This window comes from Bombyx mori, chromosome 11 (genome assembly GCF_030269925.1).
Source record: "Bombyx mori chromosome 11, ASM3026992v2".
NCBI lineage: Eukaryota > Metazoa > Arthropoda > Insecta > Lepidoptera > Bombycidae > Bombyx > Bombyx mori.
Genome location: NC_085117.1, coordinates 6,533,371 through 6,560,490, shown reverse-complemented (window position 1 = coordinate 6,560,490; position 27,120 = coordinate 6,533,371). Strand labels below are relative to the sequence as shown.

Genomic DNA, 27,120 nt, shown 5'->3' with positions numbered 1-27,120 from the left:
AATAGAACTTAAAATTAATATTTTTATAATAAGGAACTTCGTTCCTATCCGGTGTCTCACGACACCACACATCTTTTTTTTTTAATTGAGTCAAATATCGCGCTTTTCTGTAATATCGCAATGTATCATAAAGGCAAAATTAGTCAATCGCGCCAACACAACACATCTTTTTTTACTACATAAAACAAAGCAAAGCATACAAATTACTTAGCATGTAATGTGGTCGTGTATTTTTTTTTTTATTGCTTAGATGTGTGGACGAGCTCACAGCCCACCTGGTGTTAAGTGGTTACTGGAGCCCATAAACATCTACAACCTAAATACGCCACCCACCTTGAGATATAAGTTCTAAGGTCTCAAGTATAATTAAAACGGCTGCCCCACCCTTCAAACCGAAACGCATTACTGCTTCATGGCAGAAATAGGCAGGGTGGTGGTACCTACCCGTACAAGAGGTCTTGACCTCCAGTAATTACGCAAATTATAATTTTGTGGGTTTGATTTTTATTACGCAATGCTATTCCTTCACCGTATATCGTGAACATTCGTTGCATCGCATCCGGTGCATCGCTCAACACGAATGCATCGGACGTCTTATCCTCTAGGACATGACGACTTAAGGAGGATGATGTATTACAAATCTAAAAATATAAAATCTTCATCTCAAGACTTTCACTATATTAAAATGACTGAAATACTTATTTACTGCCAGTTTATGAATTAAGTTTTAATAGTAACTAATAACATTCCAGATAGAAGTGAACCTAACCGCAGTAAGATAAAAGAACGTCCAGTGTGCAAGGTCGGAAACAGCATTCGTCTACTACGCCGCGTTTCCCGCGAGATCCCAAGTATTGTCTCGTCCAGAAGTAGGGCGCGTACTGCGCACCGCCGCGTTTCTCCACCCCGAAGCACAAGTCGGCGAGTGTATCCGCCAAGTGTCGGCCGCAGTACGTGCGCGCTACCTCCTGCGCCTCGCCTGAACACATCAGACTGATCACGATTACTAACATGAACATTACTGAAGTCTTCATCATGGTGCTTTGTAATCGTTTTAGGAGAAGGTCCTTATCAGCTCAACGTATTGGATTTGAATGTGATGTAAGCAACATGAACTGGTGGTTTTATATTGAAAACTCCTTAATTACTATTCAATTAATCCCACTTTACAAAGTCGCGTGGGTCCATTACGTCAAAAGCACATTAGACCAGAGATCTGGAAAATTTCATTTACACCCGGGTCAAACGTTTTAAAGCCTGAATGAAACCTTACACACTGTCAAATCAATTAGACCGGCAGATGTTAGCCTAAATATTGATAATGATGTAGCTAATATTGATTCCCGAGCAGCGCCACGCTTCGCATATAAAATCCGTCAACATGGTTACTGTCTTGCTTACTGTGAATGCTCTGTTCCAGCACAAGAATTCGGTTCCCTTACATTTTATGAACTGCTAAAACAATAACTTCGGTGCTCTACTGGAGAATACCAGTTCGCAGAGTTTGGTGAACCTTGGGCTTGTTGAAGCTCGCAACAAATGAAACATAGTCTTAATCTAAGGCTTAAAATAATTATTTTAACATTATAACCCGGTCACCACTCAAAACACGTACTTTTTTCACGCCACTACCAATCTTTTGAAATGATTCAAGTTATCAAAGCGCTTAGACCACCTCATACTTTCATAAACAATCCATAAAGCCTGATGATGACTTCAGCTCTGATAAAGTCATAAGCACTCTCTTCCAGCCATGCGTGTGTCGAGCATTATGAACTGGTTCTAATTTCATCACTGATGACAGATGATGCCTACTTTGTCTCCTATAAAATTTACTATTTACTAATTATGATGACTAATATTTATAAAGTTTGCTAGGCGTTCAAAGTCGCGTCAAGTAAATGTACAACATTTAATTCAGTTCATTGGTTAATTATTGGAACCTACGCAATATCATATAAATCACATGCCCATGTGTTATTATATCAATATTCATTAACTAATCGTCCATATATAAAGGAAGGGTTGCTTAACTTTCTTCACATTCACATTTCATTTGTGGCATCAGCGAGACGTCCTCCGAAACACACTTTAGTCGCCAAACATGAAGATACTCCTTGCTATTGCATTAATGTTGTCAACAGTAATGTGGGTGTCAACACAACAGCCACAAGAAGTGCACACGTATTGCGGGCGCCACTTAGCTCGCACTATGGCCGACCTATGCTGGGAAGAGGGCGTGGATAAGCGCAGCGATGCTCAGTTCGCGAGCTACGGCTCCGCGTGGCTGATGCCCTACTCGGCAGGACGCGGCATCGTGGATGAGTGCTGTCTCAGACCCTGCAGCGTGGACGTGCTTCTGTCGTACTGTTAGACCACTACTTTACCAAACTAATTCGTTCTCAAAACATTTGGAAATAAATAGCTGTAAATAACAAAAAGTTGTTCTTCTCTTCCTGAACCATAACTAGAAGTGTTGACTGGCGATACACATACGGTTTACACCCTTTACGTCGTTGATTTTGATCTTTTTTTAATTTTTTTTGTTGCTCAGATGGGTAGATGAGCTCACAGCCCACCTGGTGTTAAGTGTTTACTGGAGCCCATAGACATCCACAACGTAAATGCGCCACCCACCTTGAGATATAAGTTCTAATGTCTCAAGTATATTTACAACGGCTGCCCCACCCTTCAATCCGAAAGGCATTACTGCTTCACAGCAGGAATAGGTAGGGTGGTGGTACCCACCCGCGCGGACTCACAAGAGGCCCTACCACCGCAAAATTAAAAGGTTTTGTCTTGCCCTCGAGCCCCGTGAAAATGCTTACTTTTGTGGCGTGGCATGACAGACTCTCACGCCTGGGTAATATTAAGCGGTTATCAGAGTCATAACACTCCCGGTTACTTGGGAATACAGAACCCAAGAATAATTGCATTACTGTGTAGTACTTAACCAAACAATAACCTAGAACCAGCAAATCAACCCAAAAAAATGTCATGTAAGAGAGCAAATTTATGACCTTGTGTATGCCGCTCTTTAGGCTTTTAATTTTGTTCAGATAACATTCACAAATGCTCACGGCCAACAGCCTATTAACAATATATTGGTCATGCTGAAGGAATGCTCGCCTAAGTGTGTACAACTTCAGCGTAAAAGTTAATGAAATTAAATTCATTTCATGTAGGGTATCTTTAATTCTATAAAGGCCATAATTATACACGTTTTATCTTCTTTCCTCTTTTTGTCTCTATCATCTGTCATTCTTCCTTTTCTCTTTCGACTTCCTTCAAGAGTTTGGTCTTTCTATCTGTAGTGGTCTTTTGAGTCGCCACAATGGTATGATTTTGTATTCTCAAATATAATATCTTCAAACTGTCATATTCTTGTCTTACTGATAAAGGACAATGCCCAAAAGTGGGCCAACTTTATGTCAAAACTATTTGTACTTGAAAAACTATGCCTTATTTTTTTGCATTGTTTAGTTTATGTATCAACATTTCTTTAAGCCTGGCATTGTTTTACGAAAAAATAAATTACTTATTTGATAACATCCCAAAACTGAGTGCCATAGTTTTTAAATTCGTCAATAGGCAAAGGGCTTAGCCCATAAAGCCTTATAGTAATCCTTTAAGCTGCCAAACGAAAGAGTTGTCTGTGACTTGAACAACAAATTAAAAAAAAAAGCTAATGGTTATAGACTTTTTAGTTTATTTTTATCAATCCAATATTTATATAATGTAATAATAATTATTACTTAAAAACATGAATTACATATTTAATATTTTTAGATATTATTGATTCCATTAGTAAAAATCTCAATGGCCTACCATTACTCTATTCTTATTATATATGATTAGAGAGTTTTGGCAGCAACCCGAGTGAAGCGTCACTTGAAGTTTTTTTTAATCTTTTTTTAATAGTTTATTGTGATGTATAATATATAAATTGGGTGTTGTTTTGTGTATTAAACTTCAATAATCGTTGTTCACGATTATTGAGGCATTGGAATAAAACTACAGCTAACATAGCAGTGACTGTTTTTTTTTTTTTCAAGATAAAAGGTCTGCGGAAATTCACGCTCACTCAATGTGTTATTCATCGAGTTGACGTCAAAACTCCCAAAAAGCAATAAAAAGAGATACACCAGCTTTTTATTGAACAAAAAAAAATATAACTACGACAGACTAGGCTGTAAAGGCTACGCTCTTTGCCTGCTTATTGGCGAATTTAAAAACAACAACAACAATATCGTTGCCGGCTTCCGGATTTTCATTTCATTTTATTATTATTATGAGGATATAATAATAATAAAATGTACGTAAGGGCCTATTTCTAGCAACATTAACCACAATTAACTTATTTAATACTGTAAATAATGATGAGAGCGATTATTGATTTCGAAGAAAACAATGAACAACTTAATTTTAGCTGCAGAAAAAAACAGAGTTCTCTTAAACCTGGGAGAGAATATAAAAATCGTTTTCTGAATATGAAACGATATTTGTTTGTCTATCAAATTAAGTTAAAACCATCATGACCCGACAACTTTTTTTAGGGGCCCTAAGAAAATGGGCATTGTCCTTTCATTGTAACTATGAATCTCTATTGCCTATTAAATTTAACTCGAAATAAAATAAGAGACTATTATTACTGTACAATTCAGAGTGTTTATTGGACATTAACAATATTTTCAGGTATACTATTGTATCGTGACTGGCAGAACAAATTTAAGTGAAGCAAGTGTAAGCTAGCCTCCTGTCTTTCTCGCCGGAATTTCTCATTAGGTCGCAATTCCGAGCTGATCTCTGTGGGACCTCATCTCTAAAGGAACTGGGGCACCTAATAGCAAGCCTTTCCTTCCTGAATTTCATTCATCCATGCTACTCAATTCTCAAAGTCTCTAAAATAGCTGCCGATGAAAAAAGCCAACAGCCTATAGATATTTCTTAAACTAGCAAATCTACAGGTTGCAAATTGTAGGCCCACACCAAGTACAGTTTATCTAAAATCAGAGTAGGTACTAAAAGCGTCTGCCGAGTAGAAAGGCTATAACAACATTTCAGACACTAAGAATATCGCTAACCTGCAAGCAGTTTGGTTGAATTTGACCTAAAAGAGTTTTGAAGTGAGTCAAGGACCGACTCATCAATAGGTGTCTCAATAATGCACTACTTATATAAATTTCGTAAGTCTTTCTTTTTGTGCAAGCGGTGTAACGCCATCTAGCGTTTGAACGTGGCGCAGTGTGGAGAAAACGATTTTAAGGCTCACATACTCGACACTGCACGTCGTGACTGTGCGATTTTGTATGTCGTCAGACGACAAATATTGCACATCACTGGCATGCAGAATCTTCGAGAAACGACACATTAATAATATAAAAGGACAAGTTCACTTTGTCCAAGTCTCTTTCGTATAACATCTCTTGAGCTGCGAGGTGATTGTAATCTTTGATTTACCAAAGTCTGTTTCATTAATCCTTGGTGTAGAGAAGAAAGTGTCATCTAATTTGTCAATTATTCAAAGAAAGAGTGGACAGAGTTCACTGGTGTGCTGGGTGCGACTAGGCCCCGTGTCTCTCGACCCATAGACCACCTTTTGGGGAGTGACGTGACTGGGCCTCATGTAACATCGAAAACGACGAAAGGACTGTCGTTATGAAGTGACGGGAATGGGGAAGTATGCTGTGACAGTGCGCAAACTTAGCGGAATTGTCAGTCAAGAAAGTGTCATCTAATTTGTCAACTATTAAAAGAAAGAGTGGACAAAAAGTTAGAAAAGACTGAGGCGGATAAGAACAGAGAATCCCGTTTCAGTCGACATATCGGTCGGTCTATCGACATCAATACTACAAAAAATGGGAGTGAAAAGACTCTAAAATATCAGTTCATTGTTCTCAACAACTGAATACTCTGTTTAATTATCATCCTAGTCGTACACTCTTGACAGAGTGGTCGTGGTCATGCATCAGTCGAATCCTGTGATACCGATGCTCTCGCGATGCGACGCCCTTGCGGCGCTGTTTAATTATAAATCGCCTCAAATGAAATCTCAAAGGGACTAAACAAATTTATAAGCTAGAGTCAACTAAAACGCAGCTAAATACCCATCTTTAAATGAGTAGAAAAAGGTCCAAGTTTTAAAATTCTATCAATGTAAAATGTTCATCTCAAAACTTTCTCTATATTAAAATGACTGAAATACTTCTTTACTGCCAGTTTATTAATTAAATCTTAATAATAATCAATAAAATTCGAGATACAATTGAACCTAACCACAATAAGATAAGAGAACGTCAAGTGTGCAAGGCCGGAAACAGCATTCGTCCACTACGCCGCGTTTCCCGCGAGATCCCAAGTATTGTCTCGTCCAGAAGTAGGGCGCGTACTGCGCACCGCTGCGTTTCTCCACCCCGAAGCACAAGTCGGCGAGTGTATCCGCCAAGTGTCGGCCGCAGTACGTGCGCGCTACCTCCTGCGCCTCGCTTGAACACATCAAACTGATCACGAATACTAACATGAACATTACTGAAGTCTTCATCATGGTGCTTTGTAATCGTTTTAAGAGAAGGTCCTTATCAGCCCAAACTATTGGATTCGAATGTGATGTAAGCAAGACGAACTGGTTCTTTTATACTGAAAACTCCTTAATTACTATTCAGTTAATCTCACCTTACAATGTCGCCTGGGTCCATTACGTCAAAAGCACATTAGACTACAGATCTGGAAAATTTCATTTGTACCGGGGTCAAACGTTCTAAAGCCTGAATGAAACCTACACACTGTGAAATAAATTAGACCCGCGGATGTAAACCTAAATATTCATAATGATGCAGCTGGTATTGATTCTCGAGTAGCGCCACGTTTCGCATATAAAGTCTCTGAACTTGGTTACTTTCCTGTTTACTGTGAATGTTCTATTCCAGCACAAGAATTCGGTTCGTGTACATTTTATGAACTGGTAAAACGATAATTTCGGAGCTTTGCTGGAGAATACCAGTTTGCAGACCAGAGTTTGGCGAACCTTAGGTTTGCCGAACCTCGCATCAAACGAGACAGTCTTAATCTAAGACTTCTTAGAATGATTTCAACATTGTAACCCGGTCATCACTTGGCACGCGCAGTTCCTCTATGGTAGAATTTTCCACTACGAATCTTTTGAAATGATTCCAGCTATTAAAGCACTCATACCACGCCATACTTTCATAAATAATCTACAAAGCCTGATGATGACTACAGCTCTGATAAAGTCATAAACGCTCTCTTCCAGCCACGTGTGTATCGAGCGTTATGAACTGGTTCTAAGTTCACCACTGATACCGGATGATGCTTACTTTGTCTCCTAATTACTACTTACTACATAATGATGATGACAAATATTTATAAATTTTGCGAGGCGTTCAAAGTTAAAAGCTGCGTCAAGTAAATGTATAGTAATCGGCAAACTTCTTGAGCAAATGACCTTGACTGCGCAGAACCGAATTTTAGATCACTTTGGTGGTGAGGGTGAGGCGCGACGGCAGGGGAAATCGTATCGAGCGCGTTATTGGTAGATCAGTCGAACCTTGCGTCCCGCACCGCGCCCTCATTCCGCTTGCTCCCAAAAGTACGCTTGCGTACAGTGGAAAGTCTATCGTTATTAATCGTTAAGTTATTTGTTATAATTGCTTGTGGACTTTGTTGCCATTGCTATTTGTTGAGTGTTTGTTGATTTTTTATAAAACATACACTATGCCGTGACAAACTAGTACTTAAAAGAAAGGGTAGAAAATTTGTGTACGACGTATATTGCTTCATTATAAAACAGGGGAAGAATGATATGGAAAAATTAAAACAGACTTCGGAAGCAACAAAAACATCAGTGAGTACTGTTAGGTGCATTATTAACGAAGCTAAAGGCTCTGGCTTGCTCGCCGTGTTGCGGGCTCCGGGTAAGAAAAGATCAGGGAAGAAGAAAGTTACCGGAATGGATAGTTTCGTTCAATCTGTAATAAAAAGATGTAATCATAATAACTACATAACAAGCAGCGAAACTCCATACCGTAGAAAGGCTTCGAAAAATTTAAAGAAGATATAAATTTTAATGGCTCGGAATGAAGCTTACGACGAATTATGAAAGAGCTAGGCTTCAAATGGAAAAAAAGAACAGAAAATAATCGGAAGCTGGTAAATGAAAAAAGTAACATTCGATTACTACGAATCGAATATCTTCAAAAAATAATTAATTATAGACAAAAAAGAAGACCGAATCGACCGAGTTGTAAACTACGCCGATGAGCCCTATGTCGACTCATCACGATGATAGCGACTCGGGTGATGAAAACAGTGATGATGATGATGGTCAAGATTATGATAACGAAAAAAAATATACAAATACCAGCTTCGCTTCAATTGAACCAAGACCTGGCAACAGCTCTAGTTTTGACTTAATAGAAGGAATATCTATTTTACCCCAAGATTAAATTATTACAATTATTAACCTATATGTTTTGTTGATGTTCTAATAAATATATAAATAAATACATATGTTGATTTTAATAATTTTAATAGCATTATGACGCAGAGTAAGTAATGTTTTTGCACGTGAGTGTACCATGCGCAAACTTACCCCCACTACGTCAACAAATGCTCAAGAAGTTTGCCGGTTATTATACAAAATTTAATTCAGTTCATTGGTTAATTATTGGAACCTACGCAATGTCATATAAATCACATGTACATGTGTTATTATATAAATATTCATTAACTAATCGTCCATATATAAAGGAAGGGTTGCTTAGCTTTCTTCACATTCACATTTCATCTGTGGCATCAGCGAGACGTCCTCCGAAACACACTTTAGTCGCCAAACATGAAGATTCTCCTTGCTATTGCATTAATGTTGTCAACAGTAATGTGGGTGTCAACACAACAGCCACAAGGAGTGCACACGTACTGCGGGCGCCACTTGGCTCGCACTCTGGCCAACCTGTGCTGGGAAGCGGGCGTGGACAAGCGCAGCGATGCTCAGTACGTGAGCTACGGCTCCGCGTGGCTGATGCCGTACTCGGAAGGACGCGGCAAACGAGGCATCGTGGATGAGTGCTGTCTCAGACCCTGCAGCGTGGACGTGCTTCTGTCGTACTGTTAGAACACTCCTTTACCAAACTAATTCGTTCTCAAAACATTTGGAAATAAATAGCTGTAAATAACAAAAAGTTGTTCTTCTCTTCCTGAACCATAACTAGAAGTGTTGACTGGCGATACAAATATGGTTTACGGTGGCCTTTACGTCGTTGATTTTGATCTTTTTTTTATTTTTTTTATTGCTCAGATGGGTAGACGAGCTCACAGCCCACCTGGTGTTATGTGGTTACTGGAGCCCATAGACATCCACAAGGTAAATGCGCCACCCACCTTGAGATATAAGTTCTAATGTCTCAAGTATAGTTACAACGACTGCTACACCCTTCAAACCGAAAGGCATAACTGTTTCACAGCAGAAATAGGTAGGGTGGTGGTACCCACCCGCGCGGACTCACAAGAGGTCCTACCACCAGTAAAAAGATCGGCAAAAGCAAAATTAAAAGGTTTTGTCTTGCCCTCGAGCCCCGTGAAAATGCTTACTTTTGTGGCGTGGCATGACAGACATGTCTCAAGTATAGTTACAACGACTGCTACACCCTTCAAACCGAAAGGCATAACTGCTTCACAGCAGAAATAGGTAGGGTGGTAGTACCCACCCGCGCGGACTCACAAGAGGTCCTACCACCAGTAAAAAGATCGGCAAAAGCAAAATTAAAAGGTTTTGTCTTGCCCTCGAGCCCCGTGAAAATGCTTACTTTTGTGGCGTGGCATGACAGACATGTCTCAAGTATAGTTACAACGACTGCTACACCCTTCAAACCGAAAGGCATAACTGCTTCACAGCAGAAATAGGTAGGGTGGTAGTACCCACCCGTGCGGACTCACAAGAGGTCCTACCACCAGTAAAAAGATCGGCAAAAGCAAAATTAAAAGGTTTTGTCTTGCCCTCGAGCCCCGTGAAAATGCTTACTTTTGTGGCGTGGCATGACAGACTCTCACGCCTGGGTAATAATATTAAGCGGTTATCAGAGTCATAACACTCACGGTTACTTGGGAATATAGAACCCAAGAATAATTGCATTACTGTGTAGTACTTAACCAAACAATAACCTAGAACCAGCAAATCAACCCAAAAAAATTTAATTTTGTTCAGATAACATTCACAAATGATGCACACGGCCAACAGCCTATTAACAATATATTGGTCATGCTGCAGGAGTGCTCGCTTAAAAGTCCTTTCATGTAAGGTATCTTTAATTAAACACGCCTACCTATATAGTGTTTGTATTAATGTTTCAATCAATTCTATAAAAGCCATTTACACGTTTTTCTTCCCTCCTCTTTTTGTCTCATCGTCTGTCATTATTCCTTCCTTTTTACGACTTCCTCCACATAGGTTGGTCTTTCTACCTGTAGTGGTCTTTTGAGTCGGCACAGTGGTATGATTTCGTATTCTTAAATATAATATCTTCGAGCTGTCATATTCTTATCTTACTGGTCAAATTTCGTTGTAACTATAGATCTCTATTGCCTATTAAATTTAACTCGAAATAAAATAAGAGACTATTATTACTGTACAATTCAGAGTATTTATTGGACATTAACAATATTTTCAGGTATACCACAGTATCGTGACTGGCAGAATAAATTTAAGTGCAGCAAGTGTAAGCCAGCCTCCTGCCTTTCTCGCCGGAATTTCTCATTAGGTCGCAATTCCGATTTGACCTCTGTGGGACCTCATCTCTAAAGGAACTGGGGCACCTGATAGCAAGCCTTTCCTTCCTGAATTTCTTTAATCCATCCTACTCAATTCTCAAAGTCTCTAAAATAGCTGCGATCCTTCCTTTGAAAAAAGCCAACAGCCTATTGATATTTCTTAAACTAGCAAATCTACAGATTGCAAATTGTAGGCCCACACCAAGTACAGTTTATCTAAAAACAGAGTGGGTACTAAAAGCGTGTGCCGAGTAGTAAGGCTATAACAACATTTCAGACACTAAGAATGTCGCTGACCTGCAAGGAGTTTGGTTGAATTAGACCTAAAAGACTTATGAAAGTGAGTCAAGGACCGACTCAACAATAGGTGTCTCAATAATGCACTAGTTATATAAATTTCGTAAGTCTTTCTTTTTGTGCAAGCGGTGTAACGCCATCTAGCGTTTATACGTGGCGCAGTGTGGAGAAAACGATTTTAAGCCTCACATACTCGACACTGCACGTCGTGACTGTGCGATTTTGTATGTCGTGAGACGACAAATGTTGCACATCACTGGCATGCAGAATCTTCGAGAAACGACACATTAGTAACATAAAAGGACAAGTTCACTTTGTCCAAGTCTCTTTCGTATAACATCTCTTGAGCTGCAAGGTGATTGTAATCTTTGATTTACCAAAGTCTGTTTCATTAATCCTTGGTGTCGTGTGATAAACCAGGGTAAGTGCTTTTGTATTATTCTCCACACTGTGTCCACAAACCTTAATAAAATAAATTTAAAACATAATTATGTCTTAACACTTAGGTCCTTGTAACTGGTACAAAATATGTACTACAGTTAGGGTGCGGAGCGTGACGTTTCGTTCACCTTCGGGATCCCACAGCACCTTTCTATATGACGCGCCAGAAGCGGGGAGCTCTAGGAAGTCGGTCCAAGAAAGGCTGCTTGACTGCGGTAGACCTAGAACACACCCGCATTCCCAGCCTCGCTCGCATACAGCAACCCCGGTTGCTGCGAAGTGATCCGGTGAAGCTTATTTTTTCCTTTAACTAATTTATATAAATTTTCTTTGTGTAACTTTCTCGAGTGTTCGGTGTATCTACCGACACACCTTCAATTTTATATCGTAACCTCTCACTAGTTTTTATTATAACTGTTGTAAATTAACTCATTTAATGTTCTATATCTGTGTTCAATAAACACAATTTTGTTATATATAATTTGTTTCTTTTATTGGTGTAAGTCTCCCAGAGCGGTAAGTGGTGGCGCCCTGAGATCCTCCTCACAGAGTCTCCTGTTCACCGGTTGTCTACCGGTGGTGACGTGTCTAGAAGTGATGCGACTCGGCCCCGTGTCTCGACGAAAGGACTGTCGTTATGAAGTGACGGGAATGGGGAAGTATGCTGAGACAGTGCGCAAACTTAGCGGAATTGTCAGTCAAGAAAGTGTCATCTAATTTGTCAACTATTAAAAGAAAGAGTGGACAAAAAGTTAGAAAAGACTGAGTCGAATAAGAACAGACAAACTTTGTTTCAGTCAACCTATCGGTCGGTCTATCGACATCAATACTACAAAAAATGGTAGTGAAAAGACTCTAAAACATAGTTCATTGTTCTCAACAACTGAATACTCTGTTTAATTATCATCCTAGTCGTACACTCTTGACAGAGTGGTCGTGGTCATGCATCAGTCGAATCCTGTGATACCGATGCTCTCGCGATGCGACGCCATTAATGGCTCTGTTTAATTATAGATCGCCTCAAATCAAATCTCAAAGGGACTAAAAAATGTATAAGCTAGAGTCAACTAAAACATAGCTAAATACCCATCTTTAAATGAGTAGAAAAAGGTCCAAGTTTTAAAATTCTAACAATGTAAAATGTTCATCTCAAAACTTTCTCTACATTAAAATGACTAAAATACTTCTTTACTGCCAGTTTATTAATTAAATCTTAATAGTAATCAATAAAACTCGACATACAATTGAACCTAACCACAATAAGATAAGAGAACGTCAAGTGTGCAAGGCCGGAAACAACATTCGTCCACTACGCCGCGTTTCCCGCGAGATCCCAAGTATTGTCTCGTCCAGAAGTAGGGCGCGTACTGCGCACCGCTGCGTTTCTCCACCCCGAAGCACAAGTCGGCGAGTGTATCCGCCAAGTGTCGGCCACAGTACGTACGCGCTACCTCCTGCGCCTCGCCTGAACACATAAGACTGATCACGACCACTAACATGAACATTACTGCAGTCTTCATCATGGTGCTTTGTAATGGTTTTACGAGACAGTCCTTATCAGTCCAACGTATTGGATTCGAATGTGATGTAAGCAAGGCGGACTGGTTCTTTTATACTGAAAACTCCTTAATTACTATACAATTAATCCCACCTTACAATGTCGCGTGGGTCTATTAGGTGAACAGCACATTAGACACGAGAAATCGCCATCCGGCTGTACTCAGATTGTGATAAATTTACTACTACAATCTGTATTCATTAAACATTTCAATTTACAATACCATTTTAAATCTGTAAATCTGATACATAATTAACTTCATTAACCCTAATACAATCTTTTGAACATTGTGAATATACAAAATTTGATTCAGTTCATTGATTTTCATTCTGGTTAACGACCGGAACCTACGCAATGTCAAAAAAATCACATGTCCATGTGTTATTATATAAATATTCATTATCTAATTGTCCATATATAAAGGAAGGGTTGCTTAGCATTCTTCACATTCACATTTCATCTGTGGCATCAGCGAGACGTCCTCCGAAACACACTTCAGTTGTCAAACATGAAGATTCTCCTTGCTATTGCATTAATATTGTCAACAGTAATGTGGGTGTCAACACAACAGCCACAAGGAGTGCACACGTACTGCGGGCGCCACTTGGCTCGCACTCTGGCCGACCTGTGTTGGGAAGCGGGCGTGGACAAGCGCAGCGGTGCTCAGTTCGCGAGCTACGGCTCCGCGTGGCTGATGCCGTACTCGGAAGGACGCGGCAAACGAGGCATCGTGGATGAGTGCTGTCTCAGACCCTGCAGCGTGGACGTGCTTCTGTCGTACTGTTAGACCATTCCTTTACCGAACTGGTTCGTTCTCAATACATTTGGAAATAAAAAACCGTAAATAATAATAAAAACTTCTTCTTTTCCTGAACCACAATTGAAAGTGTTGACTGGAGATTTAGATACAGTTTTTTAGATATCATTTAGATGATTTTGATTGGCAAGCAAGCTTCCGAGCCTCAGACTATCGTTTTCCTTCATTAGCGCGAAAATCACAGAAGCTTACCAACTGCCTGATATTAACTGGATGTTAGAGCCCCATGTGATGAGTGATGTTGAGACGTGTCTCACACCAAAAGTTCAAGTAACTTTTTATGGTCATATGTCATTATTAAATATCCATCACATTTATGACCTTTACACTTTTCTTTTCAATTTCAAAGACACAAAAAAAGCCACTTATTATTGAAAATTACTAGAAAGTAGTTTATTAAAGTTGTCAAACATATCAGACATGTTATATACCTAGATAAGGATCCGTAATTCATTACGTTACTATTTGTAGGAAAACGTTGGCAACCACAAGAGTTACTCAATTGACATATTAAAAATTGAGTCTAAGAAATTATAATGAAATAAAATTATACACACAATATTATCATGAACGTCTAAGGGATATAAATTTTCTTCGGGAATTGCATGACTGTTGTGGCCACTTATGTAATAACTTAGAGCACAGGATAGTCATAGGTCGTCTGTACAGTGATATTGTTTTTGCATTGAGCCAGTCAGCCATTCTTTGTACCAATAATCAGAGCCAATGATCAACTAAACGAAAACACATAATGGGACTGAACAGACATTTTTTTTTATAAATACAGACAAAACAGGAGGGAAAATCCATCATGGACACCCGAAAATGGAGGGCTCGGGTAGTGCTGTACCCCAACCAGCTAAAACCTCTAATTTTGCCTACACAATTATTTCTGTTATGTTTGTAATAAATGTTAGTGTGTCACTGGCCGTCTTGAGTATCACTTGTCCCCATACACGCTAACACAACATTGGCGACGAGGTACCCACACCAAAAAATAAAAAATAATGTCTTTCGGAAATTTAAGTAATTTCGATCATAGCATGCAAACTTGGAAGACTTGGAGATGCAGACTCACACAGTGGTTCATCGCGAACGATATTAACGTGGTGAAAGATCCAGCAGGAGTCAAAAGACGGGCCATATTGCTTAGCACACTCAGCGAATCTACCTACAAACTGGCAGCTGATCTCGTGCTGCCTAAAGAAGTTCAAGAAGTACCATACGAAGATATAGTTAGTGCCTTGGACAACCATTTCACTCCAAAATCAGTGGGATTTGGCGAGCGTCATCATTTTTATGCCGCCACACAACTACCCCAGGAGACACCATCACAGTGGGCTGCGAGGTTACGAGGTCTCACTTCTCAGTGTAACTTCAGCAATGTAGAAGAAGCATTAAGAGATCGATTCATTATGGGTATGCTGCCGGGCGTGGAGAAAGAAAAAATGTACGTGCAGGAGCTGGCCGGGCTGACCTTCGCCAGGGCTGTGGAGCTGACCGAGAGCTTGCGCAGCGCCCGCGCGGCTGCTGCTGCAAGCGCTGCTGCCGAGACTGTCGTTACAGAGCTGTACAAAATAGGCAAACGTTCTCCGACTAGTGTACCTCAAAGTGCAAAAGTAAAGTGTTCCGTGTGTGGTTATTCGAATCACAAAGCCGCGGAGTGTCGTTTTGCGAGTTACACTTGTAGGAAGTGCAACAAAAAAGGACATTTGCGTAGAATGTGCAAAAGAATCAATTATGTTGTAACGGAGGAGAACGATGAAGGTGACGGTGACGACGGTAAAATTTGTAACATTCGATCTTTGCGAGGTGAACCATTAATCGAAGCCGTGTGTGTCAATGGTATCAGAATGAACTTTGAGATTGATAGTGGGTCAGCTGTTACCGTTATGTCCGTAGATACATATAACGAACATTTTAAAAACATTCCCTTATTTAGCACAAATAAGAAGTTATTAAGTTACTCGGGTGACGTGTTAGGTTGCGCCGGTCGCGCTCAGTTGTTAGTGGAGTGGCGGGGTCGCACGCGCCAGCTCGACGTGTACGTGGTGCGCGATGGCGGACCGCCTTTACTGGGCCGCGACTTCATCGCACAATTTGAACTGCAGCTAGCGCCCGTATATAAATGTGCCACTACCCGTGACACGTTGAAATTAATACAGGAACAATATCCCGCCGTGTTCTCGGACAAGCTAGGTAAATTCAACAAATATAAAGTTAATTTGAAATTAAAAGAAAGTGCTCATCCTATATTTTTTAAACCACGGCCGGTCGCATTTGCTCTGCGTGAAAAAGTGGAAAAAGAGATAAACCGTTTGGTGGGACTGGGAGTACTCCGACCAGTCGAGCATTCCGACTACGCGTCACCAATAGTCCCGGTACTGAAACGTGACGGTTCGGTCCGTATCTGCGCGGACTACTCTGTTACTATAAACAAGCAATTAGTTGTAGAACAGTATCCGTTGCCTACCGTAAACGAGTTGTTTTCTAAACTATACGGGGGCCAGAAATTTACTAAATTAGATTTGTCTATGGCCTACGGTCAGTTTTGTCTGGATGAAGAATCCCAAAAGTTAACTTGTATCAATACGCATAAAGGGATCTTCGCGTATACGCGTTTGGTGTTCGGGTTAGCTAGTGGGCCATCAATTTTCCAGCGAGCCATGGATACAGTGCTAGCGGGCCTGGACGGCACGCTGTGTTTATTGGACGATGTGCTCATAACGGGTCGCAATGACTCTGAACATCTTGAGAGATTGCATCAGGTCCTAAAACGGTTGCAAGACGCAGGATTTGTTCTACAAAAGTCTAAATGTCAGTTCTTTCAAGATGAAATTAATTATTTAGGGTCTATCATTAATAAAGAGGGGCTAAGGAAATCACCCGATAAAATAAAAGCAATATTAAAGGCACCGGCGCCTACGAATGTTAGTCAACTACGATCTTTCTTAGGCTTAGTAAATTATTATAGGAATTTTGTACCGAATGCATCTTGTATTCTCGGACCATTATACGAACTTTTAAAAAAAGAAACAAAGTGGCGTTGGTCTAAGTTACATGATAAGGCGTTTAATGAAATAAAAAAAATGTTAGCATCCGATAATGTATTGGCCCATTTTAATCCTAATGCAAATATAATTCTCACTGTAGACGCGTCGCCCAATGGATTAGGTGCTATTCTATCACAGGTGAGTTCCGATGGCCAGGAAAAACCTATCTCTTTCGCTTCGCGCACGCTCAACGACGCCGAGAAAAGGTACTCACAAATCCAAAAGGAAGCAACCGCGATTATATTTGGTGTTCGTCGATTTCATCAATATTTGTACGGCAGGTCAAATCCATTTATACTAAGGACGGACCACAAACCGCTGCTCTCAATATTTGGCCCACAACGAGGCATCCCAGAAGTCTCGGCAAACAGACTTCAAAGATATGCAATTTTTCTTAGTGGTTATAATTATGTAATCGAGTACGTGAAGAGTGCAGATAATAGTGCGGACTATCTGTTTCGTGCGAGTCTACCGGCCGGCGCGGGCGCGTGCGGTGGTCGAGGCGGGGGGACCAGGCGCGGAGCGGGAGCGGTCGATGTCGATGCGTTCGACAGCGCCTCTTATGTTTGCTTCGTAGTGCAAGGCGCACTCCCGATATCGGTGACTGAATTACGTAACGCAACCAGCAATGATAGCATATTACGTGAAGTCATCAAATATATTCAAAACGGATGGCCTAAAAAAATTATTAACGCAGAAGTTAAGCCTTACTACTTATGTAGATTGCAACTGTCCGTTGAAAATGGTTGCGTTATGAGGGGTCATAAAGTGGTGATACCAGGAAGTTTGCGTCACCGTATTTTAACAGAGTTGCATACCTCACACATGGGCATAGTTAAAACAAAGGCTGAAGCTCGATCTCGATGTTGGTTTCCAGGCTTAGACGACGCCTTAGAAAATATGATTAGCTCATGTGAGGTGTGTATGCAGCTACGACCGACTCCGCCGCGCACTCCGGTGTGCCCGTGGGAATACCCCCCACAACCCTTTTACCGTGTACACTTAGACTTTCTAGGTCCGCTGAATGGTCGGATGTACCTGGTCCTAGTAGACGCGTACTCCAAGTGGCTTGAGGTGTACGAGATGGCTTCCACAACTACTAGTGCGGTCATTGAAAGAATGTATGAGTACATGTCCAGATACGGATTGCCTCATACGGTAGTTACGGATAACGGTACTAATTTTTGTTCTCAGGAGTTTCTTAATTTTTGTACACTAAACGGTATATCTCATATTACTTCGCCGGCATACCATCCGGCAAGCAACGGACAAGCCGAAGCTTATGTGAAAATAGTAAAAAGGGGTATCAAAACTTGTTTGTTGAGTAGTACAAATGCTAGGGAAAACAAACTGCGACTATACAAATACGTTTTCGATTATAGAAACTCAGTTCACTCGACAACTGGAATGTCTCCGGCACAGTTAGTGTTTGGTCGCAAATTACGTTCACGTTTAGATTTAATGAACCCGCGTTCGCCACCGTCGCCTTCATCTGCTTCTTTGACTGATTATGTTTTATCTAAACAGTGTACGCAAAGTAAAACAAAAGGAGGGAAAGTCAGAAATTTTGAGCTAGGCCAAGTAATTATGTACAAAAAATATCTTGTTAATAATAAATATACGTGGTGTAAAGGTGTGATATTAAAGAGAATTGGTAAAAACGTATACATTGTAAAAGACTTTAAATCTTCAATACAACTCAAGAGGCACTCTGAACAGCTGTTTTCGTGCAAAACCAAATGTGGTGCCAGTCAAACCTGGGCGGATGACTTGAGCGGTTCTATTGCTCCAACCGTTGCTAGTCCGGCAACGGGGATGATGTCGTCGCCTTGTGATGATAGTAGCGGCATCGGACCTCACACACACGACGAAGAGAGTGCAACTGAGGAGAGGGAAGAGGAGAGCGGCCACACTGGAATCTCTAGTGCATGTGACAATCAGCCGAATCGGGAGTCACCGGAACCGAGTCACGTAACTGTCACGCGAGGAGTGCGTCGACCCGCGCAGTCTGAAGACTCTGAAGAAGGGGATCTGTTCTTCGAGGCAGAGGAGGTGAGCTTGGAGCCCCAAAATATTAGGGAGCCCAGGTTTCCTAAACGTAACCGTCCTAGGGTTAATTATAGACAGTTTTATTAAATGTGTAGCTTGTAATTTTGTTTGTCTTAATAGTGTTAATGCGTCTTAATAGTTAATGTGTCTTGAACTGATAAGGGAGGAAATGTTATGTTTGTAATAAATGTTAGTGTGTCACTGGCCGTCTTGAGTATCACTTGTCCCCATACACGCTAACACAACAATTTCCCATGTCGTTGTCATGGCTCTTAATATTACATTTGAATTTAGTTATTTATTTTTATTTTTACCTAATGTAAGGACTATGGATCGGGAGTTATTACTTAATTTTTGCGTACAGTCCTACAATCTTAAAGCTTACACATCTATTTTTATAAATCGTTTCAATTTTTACATAATGGTCTTTTTTCAGGTTATATTTATTATGCTAACACAATTAGTCTAACTATCTAATACAATTTTTATGATATACAATTTCTACTTACTATATATTGCTATCATAGTTTGCTTTCACATGTTTCTATTTATGATTCTATTTGCTATTTTTAAACAATACTTTATAAATAACTCATTATCTTTTCTCTTAATCAACTCCGGTAAGTTTCTAGCAACCATTGTCGTATCTAACTAATATTTGCTCGATCTCGAATCGGTCTCTTGCAAAAACAGGATATTCCAAGAGGAGATGCGGAACCGTTTCATCTGCCCCAGGCTCACATAAACACGATGGATTGTCCTTGCCCTTGAAGCGGTTCAAGTATGCGGAAAACCCACCGTGGCCCGTCAATATTTACGTCATGACGCTTGTGGTTTCCATTTTTCTGACGATTGTGCACGCCGCCGCTGCATTGGGAAAGAACATTTTTGTTACGGAGGCTGTCTCACCAGACTTGTATCTCCTGTTCCATTACACGTGCGTAGCCATGCGGATACTACGCTTGACGAAAGAGACCGGACATTGGTCATAGTCCGGCTTTTTTTTAACCTTAGGGCCGCTTCTTTTGCGAGACGATCAGCTCTCTCGTTTCCCTCCAAGCCTGCGTGGGCCTTGATCCAGAAGAAATAAACGCTTTTGTTCTAGAGTTGACATCGCCTCAGTGTGTCTCTGGTTTGCACAGCTAGGGGGTGGGGGGAACTGAGGTTGGTTATCGTTTGGAGAGCGGAAAAAGAGTCCCTGTAGATACCGAAAGAGGTCTCGCGGTTCTTCGCCACTTCTTCCGTCGCCCTCCATAGAGCTATGAGTTCTGCCTGATAGACGGTGCAATAGGATGGCAACGCGAGCTTGATGTTTTTAGTTTCGGCGGTTCTATTCCACAAGGATAGCGCCGCTCCAACTTTACCCTCAATCTTGCTGCCGTCGGTAAAGATTCGTACAGCATAATTGCTGTGGCCATTGTACTGTTCCTCGTTTATAAAGGTATCGAACTCTAGTCTGGTTTGCACTGCAGGGTGTGGGGCCCCTATCGCTGGGGACAACTGTTCTACCTCCCTGTCGCCAAGCGATGGCTGGGGTATCCCCCTCTTGGCTTCATATAAAGAAACCACCTCGCGAATGCGTAGATCGAAAGGGAGCAACCCAGCCAGAATAAGCGCTGAGTTCAAGGAGACTGTGTCATAGGCTTTGCACAGTTTTTGGGCGAAACCTCTCTGCACGACATTTAACTGCTTTTGTACCCCTTTTTTTGTGTTGAGAGCAGATCGCGGGCCCAAGGATTTTAGGGCCCACCCACTAAACGACTTCCCTGCACTCTTACACCCGACGTCCGATCTCCGTCCGGGGTCAGAACCCGGTCAGAGTAGGGGAGTTCCCGCGGAACACTACAACCAGACACGTGGCGCCACCCCGAGGACGCCCGACCAACGGGTCGTCGAGGCGATAGTCAACGACCAACGACGTCGGTCTCCGCGGTACGGCGGCCCTACTAGGCCGCCCGGGCGATGCCAGTGGTGTTCCGGGATACTCCGCTGGGCCAAAACCAGCCTGCCGGGTCGGAACGCGATACACCGCCGACCGGGTTGCTCTTCCACAGTATGTTCGGCGACGACAGCGACGACGAAAATGTGGACCGCATCGCAGTCCGCTGTCGCCGACGCGCCGTCCCGTCCTCCTGGTGCCAGCGCGCTAGAGTGACGGTAGCGTGCGGCGCAACTTCAACCCCCTTAGGTCGCCCCTTGACCATAACCGGGAGGAGACTGCCTCCTCATAGGGGCCGGAGCTGGACAAACGCCCTCCTCCGGCCTCCGGCTCGTGCTTTTGTACCCCTAACTTAAGTCAACTACCCCCTAGACTCAAGTTTCTAATTTGGTTAAATTATAACAAGCCTAAATTCGGTCCTATATATGAGGAAATTTGTAAAAGTAGATCGATATTTAAAGCGCGCCTAAGAAGGTGCCAAAATAACAAGGAACAGCTGAAGTTGGATCGATTCAGTTGCTGAAGTTGGATCACATAACACAAATAAATATTTTAAAAACTTTTGGAAGGTCACAAATAAATTAAATATTGGCCTGATTGGGCATGAAATATTCTGAGCTGGATAAATTTCTACTGCTCCATCACAACCAGTTTTGTTTTAGACCAGGTCTTTCCACATAAAGTGCAATTTTGTGCCCAAAACGGACTGTGTACTACACTGATAGAAAGACTCATCGCATCCTTGACCTATCGAAAGCTTTTGATCTGCTACGATACATTATGGCAAAAACTGGAGGATACCAAAGTGCCACCAGAAGTAAATAGCATTTTTAAATTTTAGTACAGCAACCAGGTCAGCGTTGTGAGATGGGCAGAAACGCTGTCCGAACCGTACAGGTTGGAGTGCAGGGTGAAGCAGGGGGGACTGACTTCCCGTAAACTTTTTAATCTGTACGTCAATGCTCTGATTGACGAGCTTAGCAGCACACATGTCGGCTGTCATGTTGAAGGTATCAATATCAATAATATCAGTTATGAAATGGTGACGACATGGTGATGCTGAGTGCGTCTCCCTGTGAGCTGGCGAGGCTCCTACATACATATACGTGAGAGGTATGTTAACCTAGTGTATAACATTAAAAAAAGTCAATGCATGGTCTTTGAGGCCGGAGCCAAGTGCCTTACGAGAATACCACCTTTATTCGTAGATACCACCAGACTCTCTGAACAGAGAAACACTTACTCTGAACAGAATTTATATATTAGGTATGTTAGCGTGGTTTGCGTTAGATATATGAATTATAGATTACAAAATAATTCAAAAACGCTGTAGTAATTAGATCTTATCTTAGAATCACATTCAATCAAAATAAAAACTATTTTACAAAGTTTGCTTGTTAAACAATTAATGCGCACTCAAAAGAGAGAAATATATGCAAGAAACGATATCAAACATAAATGTCTATAATTGGAATATTATAACTTATTAGTCATTAGATCAAATTTCAAGCGTAAAGTAGCATAGTGCCTATAAAATTACTTTGTCAAATTCTCTAAATTCTACCTACCTACCTTCAACCTATCGACATTAACACATGAAATGACCCGTTGTGGTCATACGCCTCGTGTTAGCATTCCCCCGCAAAATTGTCAGTGACTATACCAAGTCAATAACACTGGGCCTGATATGGTACAAATAATAAAAACTTCATCTATGTGCAAACTAGATCTAACAAACACGATACGTTTTTTCATAGCCTGTCTCAATAAGTTACGACATATGTACCTAGTCAGGTCATAAATTCTGTCACATGTTTAATGTAAAATAATTGAAACAAGTTTATTCATTATGTAACCATTCATATACCAAAATGAACTTAACAAAACATAGATTCTTATGACACTAAAGTTTATTCAAAATGACCTCCGTGATTTTGAATACAGGCCTTCAATCTGCGCGGCCAGTCGTCTATCGCAGCACGAACGAGGTCCATGTCAATATCGGCGGCTGCCTTAATCAAGGATGTCTTGAGTGACTCCAAATTGGGATGAGGCTTTGAGCACGCCTTTTCCTCCAAGTGTTGCCATATCTTGTAATCTAACGGATTCAAATCTGGACTGGAGGAGGGCCAGTCTTCGTGCCGGATGAAGTCGATTTCACGCGCCGCCAGCCAGTCTTGTGTGCTCTTCGCTCTATGAACTGGCGCCGAATCTTGTTGGAATACCCAGTGCCTGTTATTGAACATGGTATGAGAAACAGGTTCCACAAGGTTCGTCAGGACTGTATTTTGATACACAACTGCATTCGTTTTTACACCTTTCTCACAAAAATGTACCTCTGTTAAGCCCCAATAAGAAACTCCCAACCATACCATGAGCGAGGATGGAAAATGACCTCGTTGGACACGCGGAATACGGTTGCTCGCTTCTTCACTACTGTGTGCGTACACCTTATCATTTTGTTTGTTGTAGCTCTCTTCTACGGTAAATATTTTTTCATCCGAAAAAAGAATTTCCCGATTTTTTGGAGTTTACTCCTTAAGAATCGATTTACATATATAGGCCCGGGGTATGAAAATTATGGGGACCAAAATCGTACTAGAGAGTATAGCATGTCACACGAAATGCGTTATGCGCCTGATTGGCTCCTGATTGGCCAATCAGGAGCCAACGCGCGGCCGCGTTATCGCAGGTGACGCCGGGCTGCTGCGCCGGCAGTCCGCCACAAAGCCTTGTACTGATCGCGCGTTTCTCTCATTATTGTATTTTCATATATTTGTTAGTCGTTTGTTTTGTGTCTCGTTAATTTGTTAATAATCTGTAGTGTATCGTGTTGTTGTAATATAGAACTATTTCTCGTATTGTTTCGTTTAATTTACCGACATCGTTTTGCTTGTGGCCGGACGCTGTTCGGGTTCGATTCCTGAACGTATCAACTGTTAGTGGGTTGATACCCGAATATAACCCGCTACAAATCCTTTATTAATAAAGCTTATTAAATATAAACAATTCCTTCTATCAGTGAATGGACAACTTATATATTAATTGTAAAAGTGAATTATATAGACTTACTTAATTACCGCATCCACGTGTTCCGCAACTCCCGGATCATTCTCACTAGAATACGTAACTTCCATATTTTACTGTATTCAACTGACACAAATTTATATTTATATCCAGTAAACTCCAGTCGTGCGTCGGAGCGGACACACACACTTTTTTTTTTTTCCCGCGTACCGCTTCAACAAAGCACGGCATCTCTTCAGTCTCAGGTCCATTACACGAGCATTCAAACGATGTCCTGTTTTTCTTCGATGTGCCCGAAGCCCTAAGTCTTCATTTAACACCCTTTTCACCGTGGTTCTGCTTAACCCCATCTGAAGGGCCAACAGTTTCTGCTTACGTTTGGGATTTCTTTGAATTCGCGCCTTCACAGCTTTTATCACTGCTGGAGTCCTAACAAACCGAGGGCGACCACTTCTTGACCTGTCATCTACACTAGAGTCTTCATTGTATCGTTTGATGGTACGATAAACGAATCTTTTGGTTATATTCATATTTTTCAGTATGTTAAAAATTTGAATTGGCGCGTAACCGCAACGATGCAACGCAATAACTGCAACACGGTCTTCTTTGAGCGTCCACTCCATATTTAAAAATGAGTAAAATTCTAAAAGTATACATTTTTATTTTCATGAACAATTCGAAATTCGAATTCAATAAACTTTTTTATGGCCAGCATTCTAAAAGAAAAGTTTTTACTGTGTGACAATACTTATGACCTGACTAGGTATATAGAAATACTCGATTGTCCTTTGAAACCCGTCATATATTACCAATATTAACAGTGCCCGCTCTTTAAAACTTACTGTAACCTAACTAACAGAGCTGCAGTGTGAAAAGTGGTTTTAATTATGTGGCAAAACCCGAGGGAAATTGTTATGCTATATTACGATGCTACGGCGAGGTAGTAACGTCTGACCATAAACTAGGGCTACGTGCCGTTAAGAAGCATTGAATTAAAACCAATTAACTGATGAAGTTAGCCAATGGTCAAACATTTTTGCAACTTCAAACTAAATTAGCCGCTTGACAAAAGATTTGACAGCTAAGTTGACAAAAGACGCTTTTAATTTAATAAAACAGCTCAGAAATACTTCTTACTGGCAATTTATTACATAAATATATCTTATCTTAAGACGTTGATCTTAAAAACAGTCAGTAGATAACTTTTGTTAAAGTAATACATTACACACCGCAGTACGATTTGAGACACCCCCGATTACTCTCTTTAGTCAATCCATACCCTGGGCCAGGAAGGTCAAGTACCTGGGCGTTACCCTGGATGCATCGATGACATTCCGCCCGCATATAAAATCAGTCCGTGACCGTGCCGCGTTTATTCTCGGTAGACTCTACCCCATGATTTGTAAGCGGAGTAAAATGTCCCTTCGGAACAAGGTGACACTTTACAAAACTTGCATAAGGCCCGTCATGACTTACGCGAGTGTGGTGTTCGCTCACGCGGCCCGCACGCACATAGACACCCTTCAATCTCTACAATCCCGCTTTTGCAGGTTAGCCGTCGGAGCTCCGTGGTTCGTGAGGAACGTTGACCTACACGACGACCTGGGCCTCGAATCTATACAGAAATACATGAAGTCAGCGTCGGAACGGTACTTCGATAAGGCTATGCGTCATGATAATCGCCTTATCGTAGCCGCCGCTGACTACTCCCCGAATCCTGATCATGCAGGAGCCAGTCACCGTCGACGCCCTAGACACGTCCTTACGGATCCATCAGATCCAATAACCTTCGCACTAGACGCCTTCAGCTCTAGGAGCAGGCTTAGGGACCTCGGTAACCGTACTCGTCGAACTCGACAAAGAGTTCGCCGTGCAACCTAACCCATGAATCAGCTCGCTGAGTTTCTCGCCGGATCTTCTCAGCGGGTCGCGATTCCGATCCGGTAGTAGATTCATTCGCGAAACAGCTGCTCTTGAGCTGTTAGGTCTCCTTCGGAGGCGCTCGGGTAGCTGTTAGCAAATCCCACCCCTCCTGGCTGAGCCTTTGCTCGCCCACCTGTCCTGGTGAAACTGGAAAGGCCTCCGGGCCACCAGTAATCCTTCAATCACAAAAAAAAAAAAAAAACGATTTGAGAACCTCTAGTTTGCAAGGGCGGAAACAACATTCGTCCACTACGCCGGGTCCCTTGCGAGATCGCAAGTATGTCTCCTGCCAGTAAGGCGCGTACTGCGCACCGCCGCGTTTCTCCACTCCGAAGCACACGTAAGCGAGTATATTCGCCAAGTGTCGGCCGCAGTACGTGCGCGCTACCTCCTGCTCCTCGCTTGAATACGTCAAACTGATCACGACTACTAATATGAACATTACTGCAGTCTTCATCATGGTGCTTTGTAATCGTTTTACGAGAAAGTCCTTATCAGTCCAACGTATTGGATTCGAATGTGATGTAAGCAAGACGGACTGGTTCTTTTATACTGAAAACCCCTTAATTACTATTCAATTAATCACACCTACACCAATCGCAGCTATATGTTCTACCTACACTCCCTACAGCCAGGTTATGTATGTAATGGAACGACCAAGTCGAGGCTGGGATGACGACAATGGTAAGTTCTCTCGTCGTATCTGTGGAATCACTTCCTCTGGAATGTTCCACTAAAGATAACGCATACATATGTTATTATTATTAGTATGTTATTAGTACAGACAGACTGTACATCCGAAAAATAATATATATCATATAATAATATATAACACAATATGATTAACTTGGTAAACAGGTAACCCTTTCTTTAACCGATACCCTTGTGCTGTGAGGATATTCCAGTGTTTGTGGCAGTGGCCGCTTACTAAATTTTGTGAAATATTTCTTCGGATTTTCTTTATTGCTCAGATAGGTAGACGAGCAAAAAGGCTTACGTTAAAAGGCTGTAAAGTGATCCGCCAACTCCAAAGACATAGCATGTATACATAATTTGCTTGGTCCAAGGGGAATTATTTCATTAATTAAAAACCAACTAAGGCTAAAAACAAAAAAAATACCTAATATTAATTGAAAACATGAAATTTATAATTATATAATATAGGAAATGAATTCGTAAATTAATTTGGTATTCATTTTAATCATAGTAAATTCCAATGTGTATAAAATAATAA

The 27,120-nt window shown here is 41.3% G+C and overlaps 8 protein-coding genes across 11 annotated transcripts in view; 3 read left to right on the top strand and 5 right to left on the bottom strand.

Annotated features, from left to right (window-relative positions):
• Positions 1–27,120, bottom strand: part of LOC101744167 (netrin-B) — a 249,874-nt gene that overhangs the window by 128,174 nt on the left and 94,580 nt on the right. The gene's annotated exons all lie outside the window — the stretch shown is intronic.
• On the bottom strand, positions 713–1,099 carry Bbx-b1 (bombyxin B-1). Its single transcript, NM_001128319.1, has one exon. It carries the CDS (start codon positions 1,035–1,037, stop codon positions 765–767), a length of 273 nt encoding a protein of 90 aa, NP_001121791.1. The 5' UTR covers positions 1,038–1,099; the 3' UTR covers positions 713–764.
• Bbx-a2 (bombyxin A2) lies at positions 2,041–2,422 on the top strand. The gene is given in 1 exon segment (NM_001110301.1): positions 2,041–2,422. A coding segment is annotated over 1 exon segment (270 nt). The 5' UTR covers positions 2,041–2,104; the 3' UTR covers positions 2,375–2,422.
• Bbx-b2 (bombyxin B-2) lies at positions 6,220–6,606 on the bottom strand. The gene has a single exon (NM_001128321.1). It carries the CDS (start codon positions 6,542–6,544, stop codon positions 6,272–6,274), a length of 273 nt encoding a protein of 90 aa, NP_001121793.1. The 5' UTR covers positions 6,545–6,606; the 3' UTR covers positions 6,220–6,271.
• Positions 8,788–9,178, top strand: Bbx-a3 (bombyxin A-3). Its single transcript, NM_001173419.1, has one exon. The coding sequence runs from the start codon at positions 8,852–8,854 to the stop codon at positions 9,128–9,130; it is 279 nt and encodes a 92-aa protein (NP_001166890.1). The 5' UTR covers positions 8,788–8,851; the 3' UTR covers positions 9,131–9,178.
• On the bottom strand, positions 12,771–13,043 carry Bbx-b4 (bombyxin B-4). The gene has a single exon (NM_001128320.2). It carries the CDS (start codon positions 13,041–13,043, stop codon positions 12,771–12,773), a length of 273 nt encoding a protein of 90 aa, NP_001121792.2.
• On the top strand, positions 13,524–13,926 carry Bbx-a4 (bombyxin A-4). The gene is given in 1 exon segment (NM_001128135.2): positions 13,524–13,926. A coding segment is annotated over 1 exon segment (279 nt). The 5' UTR covers positions 13,524–13,586; the 3' UTR covers positions 13,866–13,926.
• Positions 26,065–26,346, bottom strand: Bbx-b11 (bombyxin B-11). The gene has a single exon (NM_001128134.1). The coding sequence runs from the start codon at positions 26,344–26,346 to the stop codon at positions 26,065–26,067; it is 282 nt and encodes a 93-aa protein (NP_001121606.1).